The 18549-nt window shown below is 42.4% G+C and overlaps 1 protein-coding gene across 1 annotated transcript in view; it reads right to left on the bottom strand.

The window, feature by feature from the left end:
- CIMAP3 (ciliary microtubule associated protein 3) overlaps positions 1–17360 on the bottom strand; it is a 263845-nt gene extending 246485 nt beyond the window's left edge. The window contains exon 1 of the mRNA XM_078644709.1: positions 17285–17360. Coding sequence (XP_078500835.1) covers positions 17285–17300 — 16 coding nt within the window. The 5' untranslated portion in view covers positions 17301–17360. The remainder of the gene's footprint in view (positions 1–17284) is intronic.
- Between the last annotated feature and the right edge of the window lie 1189 nt (positions 17361–18549).

The following is an 18549-nucleotide window of genomic DNA, read 5'->3' as shown; positions in this document are numbered from 1 at the left end:
ATACATATGGCAGTGAATCATTAATGGGAAAGGATACTGAATTAATAAATAATGCACTATCTAAAAACATTCAAATCATTATTCCACCTCCCTACGTATGCCTCGCCTGCACAAATTAGACTAGAGTTCGGTTTAAACAACCAATACTATGTGAGAAAGGGTCATTTCATTAAAACCTGGAGTCGGATAAAAAACTATCATGATAATCAGATATCCCATTTGTTGTGGAAATAAATAAATAATAATGTTAAGTCAACTGCATGGAATTATCTTAAGGAAGCAATAGATGAGTTTGCGGTTATTACAATCTGGAACAATACGATAAATAACACATTGTACAAAAAAATTATTAATAAAACTACAAACCATCTATCCCTCGTAAAGGACAAATAAACTCTAACAAAAGAAAACATGCTTGGACAATAATAAATGGTTACAAAAAAAAGAAGGTACAACAATATTTGGAAACACCCTGGTCGGAAAAAAATAAACAAGTTCTACTCAAGGCAAGATTTGGAATACTCCTGGGACTTTGTCATCCCCCCCGTGGAAAAACACTGAAAATAGCACATTATGCAGACTTTGTAAAAAGGGAGAGGAGAACATTGTCCACCTTTTATGTATTTGTCCTGGATTCCAAAAAGAAAGAAGATCCTTACTTAAAATACCTTTTAATCTACGTGGAATAAGGACATGTAGGTATGCATTGAAATGTTGTCTTGAATCGAATGATATAGGTATGAACGGTACCTTTGTGAGGTTCCTACTAACAGCGAAAACAAAATTAGGAGATTACGTTTTAAAATTTAATTAATTTTATGGTGCAATGGCTTTTATTAGTTTTATACATTGCAGTAAATGTTATGTGTTTACAATATTGTAAGATTTAAAATAATCAAACAATAAAGTATTTCTTCTTGAAAAAAAAATCTTCAAAAGCATGGTTTAATTCCGATCTCAACAGCGAAAGAAGAAAACTCAGACCAGCAGAAAGGACATGGAGACAAAACCCCTCAACTAATCACCCAGTACTACTTAGAACTACAATGCTGTCATACAAAAAACACCTCTTTGGAGAAAAAGCCTCCTTCTTGCGCAACTAACTGGACCATGTAAAAAACAGACCAAGGGAGCTTTTTAACATTGTTAAACAATTAACTACGTCATCACCCCATCTTGTTATAATCACCACAAACAAACTATGTGAAGAAATCGCTAGCTTTTTCACTGACAAAGTTGCCAAAGTTGAGCAATCCTTCTTCCAAGTCTCCTCTCCTACCTCCGTCCTTACCACGCTCACCATCCCACCGCCCCTTGCGGCAGATTCACCTCCAGACAACATTGCTGACCAAATGACCAAGAAAGGAACTAACAGCTTCCTGAGTCTCTCCAAACTGAAAAGCAACGCCAACTAGTTGAATTTCAAATCTGAAAAGGAAGTCTTCAATATAATCATGAATCTAAAGCCCTCGGCCCACACCAAGGATCACCTCCCATCCATGATATCGAACAATCTCAACCACATCGCCCCGTTCTGGACTCTAATCATCAACACATCTCTCACCACAGGTTGTGTACAGATCTCTCTCCAATTAGGACACATCAGTCCCATTCCCAAAAATCCCAGGGCTGACCCTAACGATCTCAACTGCCTCAGACCTATCTCCAACCTCCCGTTCCTTGCCAAGACCTTGGAAAAATGTGTCTTACAACAACTTAATCATCATATACGAAAATTCTTCCTCTTTGACACTTTCCAATCAGGGTTTAGGAGGCTGCAGTACTGAAACGGCCATGCTGAATATATCTGATGACATTCACAGATCCTTAGATGAGGGTGAAGCTTGCCTGCTTGACATATCGGCGGCGTTCAACACTGTTAATCACCCAGCCCTTCTTGAATCTTTGAAGTTGTGTTTCGGTATGAATGGCACCGTACTAAAATGGTACACATCCTTCCTTCAACTTCGCTTGCAAAAAACCTAAATCAATTCATGCCTGTCAAAACCCACTCGGATAAATCTTGGCGTGCCTCAGAGCCCAATTCTTTCCACCTCCCTTTTCAATCTCTTCATGAAACCCCTAACGGTCATCTAGAAACAGACAGGGATCAAGTATCACCTATATGCTGATAAAACTCAACTTTACTACAAAATCAAATCACCCAATGACATTCTACATCTTAATGACACACTGAACAAGTTATGATCCTAGTTTTACGCTAATCACTTAAATCTACACCCCATCAAAACAGAAGTAATTATTTTCTCCCCCAAAAGTAACCACCTTCCAATCCACGAATGACTCAATGACCTCAATGCTTTAAATTGCTCTCTTACTCTATCCAACTCCGCAAAATCCCTTGGCTTCTTCCTAGACAACAACATGTCAATGAAAGAGCACATCAAGAATACAGGAAAATGAGAGCTGTACTCACTGAAAACATCAAGAAACTGAAACCATTTATTCCCGCCGATGATTTCAAGACTGTGGTGTAATCTTTGATCCTCTCCGAACTAGACTATGGTAATACCATTCTCACTGGGATGCCGAAAACTCACCTTGCCCCCCCTGAGAACAGTACTTAACATGGCAGCCTGGCTCATCTCAGGCATTTAACAGTCTGAATACATCACTCCTGCACTCAAGAACCTCAACTGGCTTCCTATTGAAGGAAGATATACCTACAAGACTGCATGTATCATCAACAAAGCCCTTCACACTCATACACTCAACTACTTAGAAAACAAGCTGTCAAATGCAGGGTCTACTAGTTCATTGAGAAGCTCCAATGCACTTCTGCTCCTACCTCCCAATCAAAAAAGTCAGCAACCAAGTTGCGCTCTTTTTCCGGAAATACTCCAAGCATATGGAACTCACTACCGTGTAACCTTTGTTGCAACCCTTCCTTCCCTGACTTCAAAAGAAACCTGAAACTCCTCCTCCTCAACAAATACTCCTAGTTTACGGAACTTGGTTAATTATCGCTTGATCAGACCTAGACCTGTTGTCTAAAGCGGCTGTTTATTTGCTTATGCTGTCTATTCATTCGATCCTCTCAAATTGTGTCTCTAGTTGTTGGTTACCCTACTATCACCTTTGAAGTGTACCATTATCTATTGAACTCTCGCCTCATATGTTCATTGCGTGATTGTTTTACTGCATTCTATCACGATCATTTGAAGCGCTTTGACACCTCTGGGTCTAGCAAGCACTATATAAAACTTATATAAATAAATTATATAAATACAATTCATTGAAAGGACCTCCAGGGTTGATTCTAACAGGGGGGGCCTCTACTCCATTGGTATATAAAGAGGACAGAAAAGGGGCAAGGACACACCACTGACATACCCCCCCTATTGATGGAAAACTATCTAGTACACTCCCCCTGTTGACCGTATTGAACACAGGCTGCAGCCCTCGTATACAGTTGTCTGATTAATAAAACTACTGCTTGGTCACCGCCCATCTCCTTCATAATCCCCCATAAGTGAGAATGGGTAACACAATCAAAAGATTGCAGATAGGTCCATAAAAGCCAAGTAAAGCTTTTCTTGTTTAACTTGGGTGTACTCGGCAGTGAACAAACTCAGATTGAGACACTGGTCCTGGGTGCCTTTATCCTTTCTAAAGCTTTATTGGGACGGGATCATGACTTTGTTGGTCATATCCCAATCATCTAGTCTATTCAATAGGATTCTGCCCATACGTTTCGCAGTGCTGTCCATAAGCGAAATGGACCTATAATTTTTGGGGTCTGATTTGTTGCCATTTTTAAAGACGGGAAATAAAATAGATTTTTGCCATGACTCCGGTGGGCCCACGTTGGCTATCACATTAAAAATGTTGGTAAGAACTGGGTCCCAAAGTTCAGGGAGCTCTGAAAATATATCTCTTGGGGTTCCATCCCGACCCAGGGCCTTATTACTGGTCCAAGAGCTTCACTAATATCCAGTTGATTAAAAATAAGGGCACGGTTGGGGACAGTGTGGTATCTTTCAAAACTAACTGGGTCCCTTCTCGATTACCTTCAAATGTTTTTGTGAAGTGAACCACCCAAGTGCTTTTGCATAATGTTGATTAAACCATTTCTCACTTTTATGGTTTGGGGCTGTACCAATTTTTGATAAAGTGTTTTTTACCTCTTGGAAAATTAATTCAAAGGAAGTCATAATTCTGGATGGTTCACAATTTATCTCAAGACAGATCGTAACTTCTTTGTGCCTACTTGCTACGACCTGAGGGATTTATTTATTTATTTATTATAAAGTTTTGTATAGCGCGAACAAGACCCGTGGGTATCAGAGCGCTTAACATAAAAGTAAGTTAAGGATTAACAAATATATTAACAATTATAAGAACAACAGATATGAGGTAGATGGTATATATTCATAACACATGTGCAGTTTGCATTAAGAGGTAAGTTGCGGCTTAACTTATTTCATAAGCCATATACACAAACATAAATGAGATAGATCATTATAAGCTTTTTGTGGGATGCAGTTATAAGTCCACATTGACATAAGGCTGCGGTAAGGATATCGTTTAGTATTATACATGAGGTCAGTCTCATGTCATCGATTAGCGTTCATGTTATTCCTGTCTATGCTTCCCTTTCTGATGACATAAATGTTCTGTATTAGGGCAGCAATAGATCATAACAGTGATCAATAAGCTTCTCTATGTAACGTATTTACTCATCATAAGGCTCTTCACTTCCCGCTTAAATGTTGCAATATTGTGAATCTTCCTAATGCTTGGAGGGAGTGAATTCCAGATTCTGGGGGCAGCTCCTGAGAACGCTGTCATAAGTTTTTTTCTTTCGGAAAATAGCTGGCCGTAACAGCAACTCCTCGGCGCTCCTAGCTGGTCTGTTACCTCCGGATAGCTGAATTTTCTTGACTTGGTATCTTGGAGTGTTGTAGTGGAGCGCTTTATGGGTGATACATGCTATCTTCATTTGAATTCTGGCTTCATATGGTAGCCAGTTTAATGCTTTCAGGTGAGGGGATATATGATCAAATTTCCTTGATCCAGTGATAAGTCTTGCCGCAGCGTTAAGGCAGGCTTTTAGTGGTGCTGTGGACTTTTTGGTAAGCCAGCTAAGGTGGTGCAGCCATATTCAATCCTCGAGATAACTAAGGATTGGATTGCCAGTTTGAGATCCGCCTCTGAGATGAATGATTTCAATTTTCTTAAGTAGTTCAGGTGGAAGCGGGCACTTTTGGCCATTGAATTAATGTGGGCTTTCATGTCCAGGTTCTCGTCTAAGGTGATTCCTAGCGATTTAGCGGAGTTGACTAAGGTTGGGGTGCAGTTTAACGCAGTCACCAACTTGGTCCATTCCTTTATTTCCGTATGGCTCCTTGGTGGTGAAATTAGTAGGAGTTTTGTGAGCATTTAGCTTCAGATGATTGGTAGTTAACCATTGTAGTGCCATTTTTAATGTCTCATTCATTAGTTCAATGTCTTCTAGGGAGGCGATCTTTATGTATATTTGCATGTCGTCTGCATACATGTGATAGGATATCTGTGATTTTCGGAGAATTTCTGTAAGAGGTTCGACGTATAAGTTAAACAGATCTGGGGATAGCGTCGATCCTTGAGGGACTCCTATTGAGTTAGGGCATGGAGGTGAGATTGATTGGTTGACCAGGGATCGTTGTGTTCTGTTCTGTAAGAAAGAATTGAACCATTTCAGCACATTTCCAGACAATCCCATCCTGCCCTGCAGCCTGGTCAGTAATGCTTCGTGATTTACCGTGTCAAAAGCCGATGACAGGTCAAGGAGAATCAGTAACCATGCTTGATTTTGGTCAAGGGCCTGTAGCGTGTCATCAACAATATGGAGGATCGCTGTTTCCGTGCTATGCCCTGCTCTGAATCCTGATTGGCATTCATCTAGCAAGGAGAACTTGGTGATGTGTTGGCTCAGTTGGCTCTGCACGCATTTCTCAATTAGTTTGGCCAGTAAAGGGATGTTGGTCACTGGGCGAAAGTTGTTCGGATCTGATGCATTGCTGAAGGTTTTTTGATTATGGGAACAACTTGACCTGTTTTTAGGCAGTCCGGGAGGATCCCTTGTGATAGTGATGCATTTATTATTTTGGTCCAGATTGGAACCAAAATGTGGCTGATTTCTCTTAAGCATTTTGCGGGAAGGGGGTCTTGGTAGTGGTTGTTAGGTTTGATTTCCGAGAGCGTCTTGGTGACCATGTACTGGTCATATAATTCGAATGTGTCCCAATTTGCCTTGTTTTTTGTCTTAGTACACTCCGTTGTCGAGTTGGTATCGCTCGTAGGCAATGGTTGGATGGGAAGGTTAGCCGCGGCGTTTTTGAGCTCTACTTCAAGCGATTTGGCCTTCTCCGTGAAAAATGTGGAAAATTCCTCGCAGTTTAAGGGTGTTTTTGAGTTCTCTTGAACGGATTTGGCTAGTTTGTTTGATTGTTGCTTTATGATTTCAAAGAGTTTTCGTGGTCTGTTTTTGGCATTGTCCAGTTCTGATCTTATAAATTCCTTTTTTGAATTGATGATCTTTATGTTATATTGGTTTCTAATTTTTCTGGGGGCTTTCATCTCGGGGATGAAGGGTGTTGTCTCCATTTTCTTTCGGCCATTCTCAATTTGCGCCTGTCTTCATTCAGTGACCCATTAAACCAAGGATTTTTTGTCTTCTCCGAGACTCTTTTCAGTTTTAATGGCATGGTGTTGTTGACGATATTTTCGACTGCTGTTATGTAGTGATCGGTCAGCTCATTTACATTCTGCAGGTTGCTAGGTGGCTTTAGGTCTCTCTCACAGCTTTCGAACCAGTAGCTCAATATTAGCCTCTTTTGTGTCTCGAATCCATTTTTTCGAGACACGGGAGTGCTTTTGTGGGTGAGGGTCTACAAGACTCTAGTATTGTACTAGAGAGAGGTAAAGGAAGGTTGGTATCTTCTACCTCATTCAATTCCCGGTTATCATAGAGTAATACAATCGGGCCGATGTACGCTCTACGTGGGAAGTCTCATCGTTTGGAAGCGACGACGACTCTTCTCTTTGGAGCTGGTCCTGTTCTTTGTTCGCATGACTAGTAGACCTCTCTGTTCTTTCTGTCTCATTCTCAGGTACTGTCATTTCTATTTCAAATATATCTCCCGAATTAGAGGTTTAAACATGGTGGCCCACAGTTCGATTGGCACCTCTGGTAGTAATATCGTTGATGTCAGGAGTGTCTACTGGTGGGGTCAGGTGTAGTTGGTATCTTGGGCCCTCTAGTGAGTCTTTTACCGTTTGGAATATCTTGTCAAACTTCTCTAGTTCTCTGTTTGCTGCTTGTATCCGCACAATTCCAGATTTATATATGGTGATGCATAGTTCTGCTCTGCATCTTTTTGATGGTGAGGTCATTATTTTTGTGCCATGAGGGATGTTTTTCATAGCTTTTATGGCAAGCATCCTTGTGAAGGCATTGCGCCATTTAGCTGTTTTATTTGTGTAGAATATCAGGTCGTTCATTATAGTGCCTTTAACTACATTAAAATATAGGTCAGAGAATAGTGTGTCTGGGTTTTTTCTCAGGGTGTCATGTTTGAACTTTTTAGCTGCATTTTTGGTTCAATTAGATGGATATTTTATGCTCTGGGCATTCGAGCCAACAGCCGCTAGGTATCTTTCATCCATTTTAGCTCCGTGTTGTATGTCTTATGGTGACTCTTCTCTGTTTGACTCCGGATTGAACCACTACTGGTGTTGTATAGCGGTAGATATAGATTTATTTTCCAGGTCTTATAGTGACTCTTCTCTGTTTGACTCCTAATTATTCCAGTGCTGATGCTGAGTAGTGGTAGATATAGTTTTCTCTTTCAAATAATTTTTCTTCTGTTATCCCTTAGTAGTTGTGGTTCCATATAACAGTAATTAGTTAACTGACCCTTGTTATGCTCTGGGTGGTATGGTATAGAAACTAGTCATTGCAAGATGTCTGCCGTTTTGGTCATTCTTCTGTGGGCAGAGGACTTTCTCTCTTTCCACTCTTTGAGTTACTCCATCTTCCCTGGTCGGACTGGTCCTACTTCTCTGTTGATTATTCCCTACCTATTGTTATGTTTTATCCTAATTGTATTGGCCGCCATTTTATGTCAGACAGTGTAGTTCAGTTCGTCCCGTCTGATGTATTTACCCTAATCAAAGTATGACCTCTTTTTGTCAGTTTTGTGCTAAAGCCCTCCTTTTATATCAATTCTTGAATGGGAACAGTCGATTAGTTGCTCTTATCTGTGATATTGCCAATTCCTCGATGTCCTATGTCTGCCTTGGGCGCCATTTTAAGGTCAGGCATGGCTGTTCTTTACTTCCCGGCTGTTTTCTGATATTCTAATATTTATGCCTTTTCCTTAGTTTTATAGTTATGAGCCTTATCCTCCTTCTCTCTCCAAATCTACTCACCACTCGGAGTGAGATCTGATCAAGCCAGCGCGAGTGAAGATGCAGTCTTGCGGTTCTTCCGCTCGGGACTTCTGTTTCCTGACTATTATTCTCCGTCTGGTCTCAGCTCTCAGGTCGCGTCTCAGGTCACCGTCTCGCGTCTCTCGGCGCGGACTGACTGCGAGACCCTCTGCCTTTGATGACGACCCACGCAGAGTCTCCAGGCCTCACCAATGACCAGGGGACCGTCCCAGCTCTTGTGTAGACTCCGGACGTCTACGTGTCCATTTCTGCACCGGAGATCGGGCAAATGTCCTGTCGGCAATCTGTGCGATGCGGCACCTAGTGATCAGCCCCCACCGAGGCAGCACAGACGGGCGGGCGGGCGGCAGTCCGTTTCCAGAGATGGACCCTTCTACCAGGTCAGTGTGTGTCCGGTGTCCGCGCTCTGGTGGCCGGTCTTCTGTGCTGGAGTTGAACGTGTTTGTTCAACTGCTCATATTTCCTCGACAGTTCCTCCAAAGTTCAAGAAAGTACGTTCAGGTGTTCGCTGGTCGGCGTAGGGGTTATTCTTGGGATTTAAACCACTTTTGGTGATCCCTAACCCAAGAGCTCCTTCACAGAGCTCTTAGTCAGCGGCCATCTTCTTCTACAAATTTTTTAAAAGGTTCAATTCTTGGCAAAATACTGACACCTTTATTAGTTATAGTTTTTGTGATACTGTTGTTGAAGATCAGTTGCATGTTACACCAGAGAAAGAAATACCTTAAAAGTCCTAGTTAGGGCTTCATCGGGAAACTGGCGACACAGAGCACTGCTCCAGGTGCGGGAGCTCAGCAGACTGAAGGTCCACGTTGATGACTGGTTTCTTCTTTAGCTGCCGTGCCTGGTTGGCAGAGTGCAACGTGCTTAACGTATCCTCCATGTTGAAGGCAGCAGGAATAACACACGTGACTATCAAAGTGTGGCTGTTCTCACCCAGGGAGTCTCATCCAGCCGACACCAGAGTCTGTAAACTGCGAAGCAGGAGCGGAGCGCTGAGTTTATGAGGGTGACTAAGACTACGTGGCTGGAAGTTAAAAACTGGAACAGCAGCTTAAAGCCTCATCCAGCCGACACCAGAGTCTGTAAACTGCAAAGCAGGAGCGGAGCGCTGAGTTTATGAGAGTGAATAAGACTACGTGGCTGGAAGTTAAAAACTGGAACAGCAGCTTAAAGCCTTGTAACAGTCTAGTCAGCTTCGAGTTTCTGTACGGAACGAAGCACCTTTTTTTTTCCTTCTCCAAGCACAATGATGACATTGCCAAGAAACAGTAAACTTTGATGTGGATACCTTCAAAAATCCCTTTCATAAGAGGAACAACAGCGGTATTAAACAAGTCTTCCTGCTTCGTGGACGGATCAAACACGTAATCATAGGTAAATAATTTCTCACCGCCCAGAGTCACCTCACGCGACTCGACGGAAGCCGTGGAGTCCAAACGGGAATCATCACAAAGGTGGAAGTCTTCTCCTACCACAGAGACTGATCTTCACACCATAAGGATGCCGGCAGCTCTTCAAGGGGAGTTAGCCACCGATTCCAATCAGAAAGCCGGCAACTGAGGTTCACTGCGGCCTTTCTGAACACCATAAAGAAGCCGGGGGCTCTTCAAAGGAGTTCACCGAGACTTTCAAAGGTATCCCATATGGCCGGCCAACTGCGGTTCGCCGCGACCATAAAATTCGCCAACTACAGTGGGGGGTGCACACCCTTCCACCACGTGCTGCACATACACACAGTAACACAAACACAATCAAAGCAATACCTCAAACATTGCATATGCCTACCCTATAGCAAAGTAGGTTGACTGGGATTATGTAGGAACACGTACCCCACATGTGGCCCACCGGAGGGGACCTCCTACTCATCACAAGGTATAAGGGCAAACGCAATACACACCTACCACGGCGTGTTCCCGTTACAACTACCATTACCACCCATAAGGGCAGAATGAACACAAGCAGGGTGCAGTTTTTCAGGCTTCCTGCCTACATGATAGAAACTACACATGGTCTGCACACAGCACAGTGAAAGGTCACGGTGTTTCTCCCTTGCACGGAATCATAAGGCGGCTCAATATCAAATAACACCAGGCAATAGCCCGATTAAAATTATGAGACCATTCGCAAGTAGTTAGCCAAAAGGCCCACTGTGCGCGATACACTCAAAGAGACGTCACCTTCCTTGAACCCAGTGGCCAAACTAAGTCCAGGACAACTTCTCCTGTACATATCAATATTTGGATAGACCACATGGGTGGAGTATACTTCGTAAGGAAAGGATAAGCGCACACATATGTGGGCCTCTGCATCAAATATATATATTAGATATATAGCTGGTCTAGCATCAGGTACGTTTATATGTACAAGCGAAGGCAGATAATAGGGTAAGGCCTTTCCTTCCTCTACCCTCTTTTCTCTCCTAAGAACATTAACAGGACGCATAAGCAGGTACTAGCGCCCGTGTTCTAAAATACCATAACCATGGAAGGGTGGTAACAAATTTCAACAGGGCATCAGCATACCCCTGCAGTGGTCTGGGCTACCAAGGTGAGCATCAGACAAGAAATACGTACTCCCGTAAATAAGCTAGGCACCCCAAAAAACCATTAAGCCATATCTACTTATGCCCATTGCATCAAAAAAAAAAAAAGAGGAGCTTGTGGTTGGTAAGGACCATTTTAAAAATAGCACGCACAAAGTATAACAAGGAAATCAGGTGCCTACACAAGGATGAATGGGCCTAGGACATTTAACCATTTGAATAAAACATCCAAAGGGGTCGTTCCTGGTCACATGTAACATTATTAAACAGATTAATACGCAAAGTAGTACGTATATGGGTACTTTTCCTCAAAAGGAAAGCCGTATGGATACCTACTAGGTAAACAGGTAGGCCAATAACTAGCAGGAGGGGCACGGGCCCACTCTACCAGGAAGAAGGGTGCAACAATAGCCTTCCTGGCTAACACACCCTTTCAAGACATATACCTGGCGGCAACATGGGCTTCGGTGCACACATTCACGAAACACTACTGTGTGGATATACAAATAAACAAGGAAGCACAAGTCAAATACAAGGTGCTTCAACATATATTCAACAACCAACGCTCATCTTCCACCCAGCCGCTGCAAACGTAAGTAAACCGCTATAAAGTCTATGCACAGCATAGTGAATCCAGAAAGATTCACGCTTCAAAACAAATAGTTTTCTTACCTGTCGGTGTAGTTTTGCAGCTTGAAGATCTTTCTGGATTCACTAGCGAACCCACCCACCTCCGCCAGAAAGATGAGGCTGGAGAAGTAGGTGGTAATACAAGGATATATATCTATAGAGATGTTTGCATACATAGGTAGACACATACATGCAAAAAAAAAAAAATAGATAAATAACAGGTGTGTACATGTCAATATGTATATAATATTTATTAAAAAGTCACCTTTGGAAAATCGACAAGTGTCCCTGCACTCTCAGCCCCTTAGGCAATATATATAGTAGACTTATTAAGCAATAAGACAAAATCGCAAGGCAGAAGGGGAAAAATAATCTGAGAGCCTGCACACACACGATGGGGGTTGAAGCATCACCAGAGGGATCAGGTTTCGCAACCTCCCACAGCAAAAATAATAAAATAAAAATACAAAGCACTTTCCGACTCCAACCACAAGATGGCGGAATATAAATTCTTCCCTATTAATTTCCCCCCACTTTAGTGTGATCCCATTTTTCCTTAACACATATGGTCTTATATGTGTAATCTGAGGCCCAAGATCCCCTCCCTGTACAAATGATAAGATATGCCTGCATGATCGCTAAAACTAGAAAAATTAATTTTAAGGTCAGTGTGAGCCCCTTTGATGGATGCTGATACTATTAAGAAATCAATGGCTGACCCATTAGGACTAGAGCGAAAGGTATTTTCCAGCTGGCCTGTGATTTCGCAGAAGGAGTTCATTATCTCTAAATCTTTCGTAATAATCAGTCTATTTAATATTTTGCCATACTGGTCATGCATAAAGTGCGGGATACCCGTTCCATCCTCATCCAAGAGGCCACAAACTGAATTAGAAAAAAACAGCAACTATGCATATGAAAAACACCCATCCATATATTCTTACAATTGTTAAATAAGTTATTAATTTTTTCTTCAAGTAGGTCAGCGACCTTATACATCTCTGCCCCAAAATGATTATTATTATAATGTATTATTAGTGCGATATTATCATCTGGACCTTTAAGATATAATATATTGTAGTATTGGGAATCATTATAGAAGGATAAGACTTAAAATCTCAAGGTATTTCTTAATACTGCCAATATGCCGCCCCTCGCGCGGCCTGAGTTTGAAGCAATGGCCGGAGTATGGAATGTTCTGTATCAGTCTATATATGTAGGACTTGTTTCCCAAGTCTCCTGTAGGCAAATTAGATCGAAAGAAGTAATATAATTGATCCACTCTTGGTCAGTCAGTTTATGTTTTAAACCTATGATATTCCTTGTAATGGCTGAGATTCTTTCTTTATTCTTGGGAGATTGGAATAGAAGGTCGAGCTCCTCATGTGCACTGGCAGTCATTACTTTGGGGGACACCTCCTTACTTCTTTGTCAGTCATAGGCTTCCAAATCTGACAATACGGTAAATCATTTGGAGGTTAGCAGTGTGGTGACTCCGTCTCTCGTGTAGTTTTAAATGGCCGAAGTGCAAGGGACAGTAAAATAGTCCAAAGTTCCACTTGATCTAGGCAGTTGGGATGCAGGTTTTATAAAAGAAGCCGAGTAGAAGAACAAACATCTGTGATTCTGTTGACAGGGTTTTGGGCAATAAATATAGGAGTTTCTGGGCCATGAGAGAAGACTTAAGGGTTAAAACAACACCCCCCCCCCCGACTGATTTATCAGAACTCCCCATTCAAGCCACTCTTCTTGCCATTAGGATGTTAATCTGCCCTTCTGCTTGTTCATCTATATGCTTATAGATCCAGTGGCATGCTTTGTGAATTAGTTGGGTAGTTGTTTCTTTTTGTGTACTTTTTAATTCTGGGTTGTGGCCAGAATATCTACATAAGGGCACACAGCTGGCGGAAGGTCTAATCTTGTTCCTTCACAAACTCTCTGCATGTTAAAGCAAGTTCCCTCTGACCCTAAGGTTAGATTGGGCCAGCTCAGGTTCCAAGATGGACTCTGTCTTGTTGGTTTTGCCACCAGATCTGCTGATGGTATAGAGGCCATTGCAGAATGTGAACAAGTGCCAGTAGTCGGAGGGTTTAATGTTAAAGCAGTTGAGGCAGTTTGGGGATCCTGGTTCACGGAAGCAGAATGGTTAGGGACGTTGAGGTTGACAATTATGTCTGCCCCCTCAGCAACGGCTGTATGCAAGGCTGGAGTTGGGGCTTAGGATATAAAATCCTTGTTGCCTTCCCTCGAGGGTGGCGAGGGTCTTTTGGCTATTAGCACCTTGATTGCATTCTCAATGGACTCTAGGCATTGAAGAATTGGAAGTAATAACACTGAAAGTTTGTCATAAAGGTCGTTCCAATTCGAGGTCTTTGGTGGCATGTCATTTATCTGTGTCTGGGCTTGGGTAGTAGAAGAAAGAAAATCCCATGGGGAAACCTATTCTGTGCGTTGAAATAACAAAATAATTCTCTGGTTAGCAACTTGTACTGAATCTCATTCATTCACTTCTCTCACACTTCCTTCTCTGGTAAGTTTTTTTGCCATATATAATAAAGGGACAAATTACATATCATATAACTCAAAGGTAACTGTGCAAATTGAATATGATATCACATTTATTTTATTAAAAAAGTGGTTTAAATTCATCAGTTTAAAAGAACTGCATCTTCAGTTCAACACATTAAAAACAAAACATAATAAAAACAGTTACATTTCATGACAAAAACTACTCATAAAAAAGTTTTCAATATAGCAGCAAAAGAGAGTTACAACAGACCACACTAATGAGTCTTGGATTTAAACACATCTATTTAAACAAAGAGGTATAACTCGTATTGCCAGGTGGCTAGTACATTTTCCTCATTTCTCCAACAATGCTGAGTAGACAGATTGTGTATATAGTTGGGGAGTCGACGCGTTTCGATGGTTCTCTTAGTTTATTCTATCTTTATCAAGACCAAATAGTGACTCTCTTTATCAATTGTTTCATTCAAACACCTCGAGAAGAAAGGGATAATGGCCTCTCTATTCCTATGGCTCCTGTGTTTTCTTTGGATTATGGGCCATATGATGTATATACATGCGTGGTTAGATCTGATTCGAAATTTATAGGCTTCAATTCCTATTTGACAACTTTAAAATGTTGTCTGTGTCACTCCCAATATTAGAGTTGCTTCCTTAAGAGGCGATATTCTTCCTTTATCGTGGCATGGGACGAAGTCCTCAAACTGGAAGTCCTTTTGTAATACCGTAGCTGTGTGGATGTATGCCACTGTTTCAATCGGTTTCAGGATTTTGAATTTTGGATGGTTTTTCCCTCCGTCAATGCAGTTGGGAAAAAGGACACGGGTGCCTTACGTCTGCTTCGTGTTGCTGCTGGGCTTGGGTGACTGATGTAGGGGTGGTTGTCAGGGTTGGTGGGGTTATCTTGGACTTTCTTGGTCTCTTAGCATTTCTAGGGAAAAAGGCTTTAACAGGGCCTCTTTTTCTTTTACTTTTACAAGCATAATCCGATACTGAAGCAGAAGGTGTTGTGCAACGTAACCAGGGCCAGTAAGGTGAATAGGAACCCGATGGAGACCCGGGTCAAACGCCGTCCAGAGGCAGGAAGCCCTCCCCGCCCCCATTTACATCATGGCTAGGGAAGGGGCGGCCAGGATTGGTCCCCCAAGGGTGAGCACGGGCCCCCCCAATCAGGGGGAAAGCAAGCTAGGGCAAGGGGGGATAAAGAGGGCCCGCGGGCCAAAAGCAAACACAACCACCCCCTCACATAGAAGATAGAAGAATCCCACCCACACCAAAAGAAAGTGGGCAAAGGTAGAGGTGAAGCGGAGCAAACACAAGAAAGGTAGCAAAAAGAGAGAACTTACTAAAAAGTAGATTGAAGGCTCTCACAGTGTCCGTGGGATGTCTCACTGCAGGGGCACTGAGGGACCCAAGGGGCGGAGTGCCGCGATAGAAAGAGTAGATGTGATGCTCCCGCAGGACCCTTGGGATGCCTCATGGCAGGGGTACCGAGGGAGAAAGATGGAGGGACTCAGCCTCAAGAAAGATAGAGTAGATGCTCAAGTAAGGTCCTTGGGAGTCCATATGCCAGGGACCCCTGGGAGCAGGGAGGACCCACGAAAGGGTACAGGGAGAGTGGGACGGCACTTGCAGCTGGGGCAGGTCCGAAGGACAACCTCCAAGTTGGTAGCAAGTTGAAGCCTAGACCTGTGAATCAGAGGCCCAGACAAGGGGTCCCTCCCCTCCCGGGAAATTGAGGAGGCTGGGTCTATACTGCAAGCAATGGGAAAGACCAGTGATTGTAAATGTGTAGCATGGACATTGAATGAACAGTTGATATGACCATGAACATTGCAAAATATATAAACATGTGATGTTGAATAAACTGCGACCTTTTAAGGCAAGGAAGTTGGGTTAGGATAAACAGGCAAATTGGATAGGGGAGGATTAGGAATTACATCTTGGGTTGTAACAGTCTGCACCTCAGTATCCTCAACTAATGGTAGCTCCCTATCAGCATCCACTGTACCCATCAAGATTCTTCTTTCAGTGTGAGCAATCTCATTGGCGATAGCTGTGGTGGCTTTGGCAAGAAATTAATTTAAAGAAGTTATTGTTACTTCCTCTGTTGGCGGGTCGATTATCTTCTTTTTGCCCATCCTTTGTCGGCTCACTCCCCCACCGGCAGCAGGAAACGATAGCGGCTACACCGACCGCAGGACTGTGTCGGGTTATTTAGCGCGTTCAGGAGCCAGGAGGAGCACGGAAACATAGTCCCCAGCGGAGCGGTGAAACATGGCACGGCTCACTCCCACACCAGCAGCAAGAAGCGTTGGCGACTACACCGGCTGCAGGAAAGTGTTGCGCTATTTATCGCATTCCGGAGCCAGGAGGAGCACGGGATACGTATTCCCCAGTGGTGCGGTGAGACACGCATGGCTCACACCCCCACCAGCAGCAGCAAACGTTGGTAGCTACACTGGCAGCGGGACTGCATTGTGCTATTTAGCACGTTCAGGATCCAGGAGGAGCATGGGATACATAGTCCCCAGCGGTGCGGTGAAACAAGGCACAGCTCACTCCCCCACCAGCAGCAGGACACGGCAGCTACTCAATCAACTTGTGTTTAGTGGCAGTACTACAAGCGTTCAATCTCCTAAATATCTGTTAAAAACTTAAAAGAACGAAAACCATAATAAGCCTCTTATGACTTGAGACTACCATTTAAATTTCCAGGTTAATGACGTAGAAGACAGGATGACTATCTGAATAATAAAATAGAAGATCGACGGATACCTAAAACCCATTAAAAATCTCAGTTTGACTCCACAACAATCCGCCTCTATCCGAACAGATTCAAAGACGCTTTCAGGAATAATTCAACCCATTTCATCACCCTCACGATCGCTTGCCATTCACATGAGCTCAACTTTGTAAATATGCATTCTATACCTGATTTAACCTTCTTTTGCCACCATTAATCTTTTAATAATCTTGATTGTATATGTAACTTGTTAGTGTGTAAATTCCAAACGTGTACCTCGTGTAACTTAGTTTATTCTTTTGTAAAGCGCTGTAACACCTTTGGGTAAAGTTCGCGCTATATAAAACTGCATTAAAGAAATAAATAAATAAATTGCTCACCCAGGCCCTCCTCCATGCCGCCGACTGATTCTGTTTAGTATCGGTAACTATGGAGATCAGGGTGGTGCCTACAAACTCCTTACGTCTACCTCCTCCTTACGTCACAGACACGCCTGTCTCACAGTGGAGGAGGAGCCAGTGTTGGAATAAGGTAAGAACCTACGGGCAAATAGCGCCTGACTATAACATGTCTTCCCATTGTTTTCTTCCAGTGTACAACGAGACACTGAACGGAAGTGAGTGGGCGTGCCATTTGTATAATCATTGATAAGTAACGTGGTGCAGCGTAAGAAGATTTTTTTTTCTCTCTCGGAGAAATTTCGTTCCGTTTTGTATGAGTGTGGTTGGGGGGCTACTTTTTTGTTTTAGTGCGAATTTATGCTTATTTGAAAACGTACGTAACGCGAACCGTTCTGAAAGGGGCGTGCGAATTTTGTTTTTTAAAGGTTACTGTGTTTACGCTCTAAACGCTTTGTTGAATTTGGCGGGTTAATGTAATTTTTTTCTGTTTAAAAAAAAAGTGTACAATGAGTGATTTAAAAAAAAAAATCTATTTAAGTTGAATCTGCATGTTGTCAATTAGAGTTTATTTTTAGTTACCATTTCGAAGTCTAGACCTTTTTTTTTCCTCCTATAAAACCTATGGATCAGTTCAGCTTTCATGTGTGCTTGTTTCTGGACGTTAATAAAAATTATAAGCTGCCGCCTTTTAAAAGCGTTCTAGTTAAATAATACGATGCAATGCTCGTTACTTATGGTGTTTATGTGTAACGATTTGATGGGAAGAAAAGTAAGGCTTATAAAACTTCCCCTGACCTTTTATTGACACGTTGTTGGACTTGAGACAATGTGTTTTATGCCCGACCTTCGTGGACAATTTCAGAGAATCCTTAAAATGGTTTAACATTCTGCGTTAATTTAACTCCTGGTTAATAACCACAGAGTAACATTTGTTGAACATAGCTGCCAAGTTTTCAGATTGCTTGTGTGATATTTCCATGGATTGAATGACATTCAGTGACCAAATGTGTAACAATTAGAGTGACACTTTCTTGCGAGTAAAACCAAGCAATAGAGTGAATGGAACGTGCCAAATATCAGAAATAACAGCCATATGAGCACTATATTGAAACTGCTGCAAAACCTCGGAAATGGAAGGTTAAGACTTGCTTTTTATTGAGCACTAAATGTCTGCACGGTTTGCAGCAGCCTCTTATATTGTGTGTAATACAATTTTAAACAATGTGAGTATTCACTATGTTTTC

Source organism: Lissotriton helveticus, chromosome 5_1 (assembly GCF_964261635.1).
Source record: "Lissotriton helveticus chromosome 5_1, aLisHel1.1, whole genome shotgun sequence".
Lineage (NCBI taxonomy): Eukaryota > Metazoa > Chordata > Amphibia > Caudata > Salamandridae > Lissotriton > Lissotriton helveticus.
Note: the sequence above shows the minus strand (reverse complement) of the source record. Positions and strands in the feature narration are given on the sequence as shown.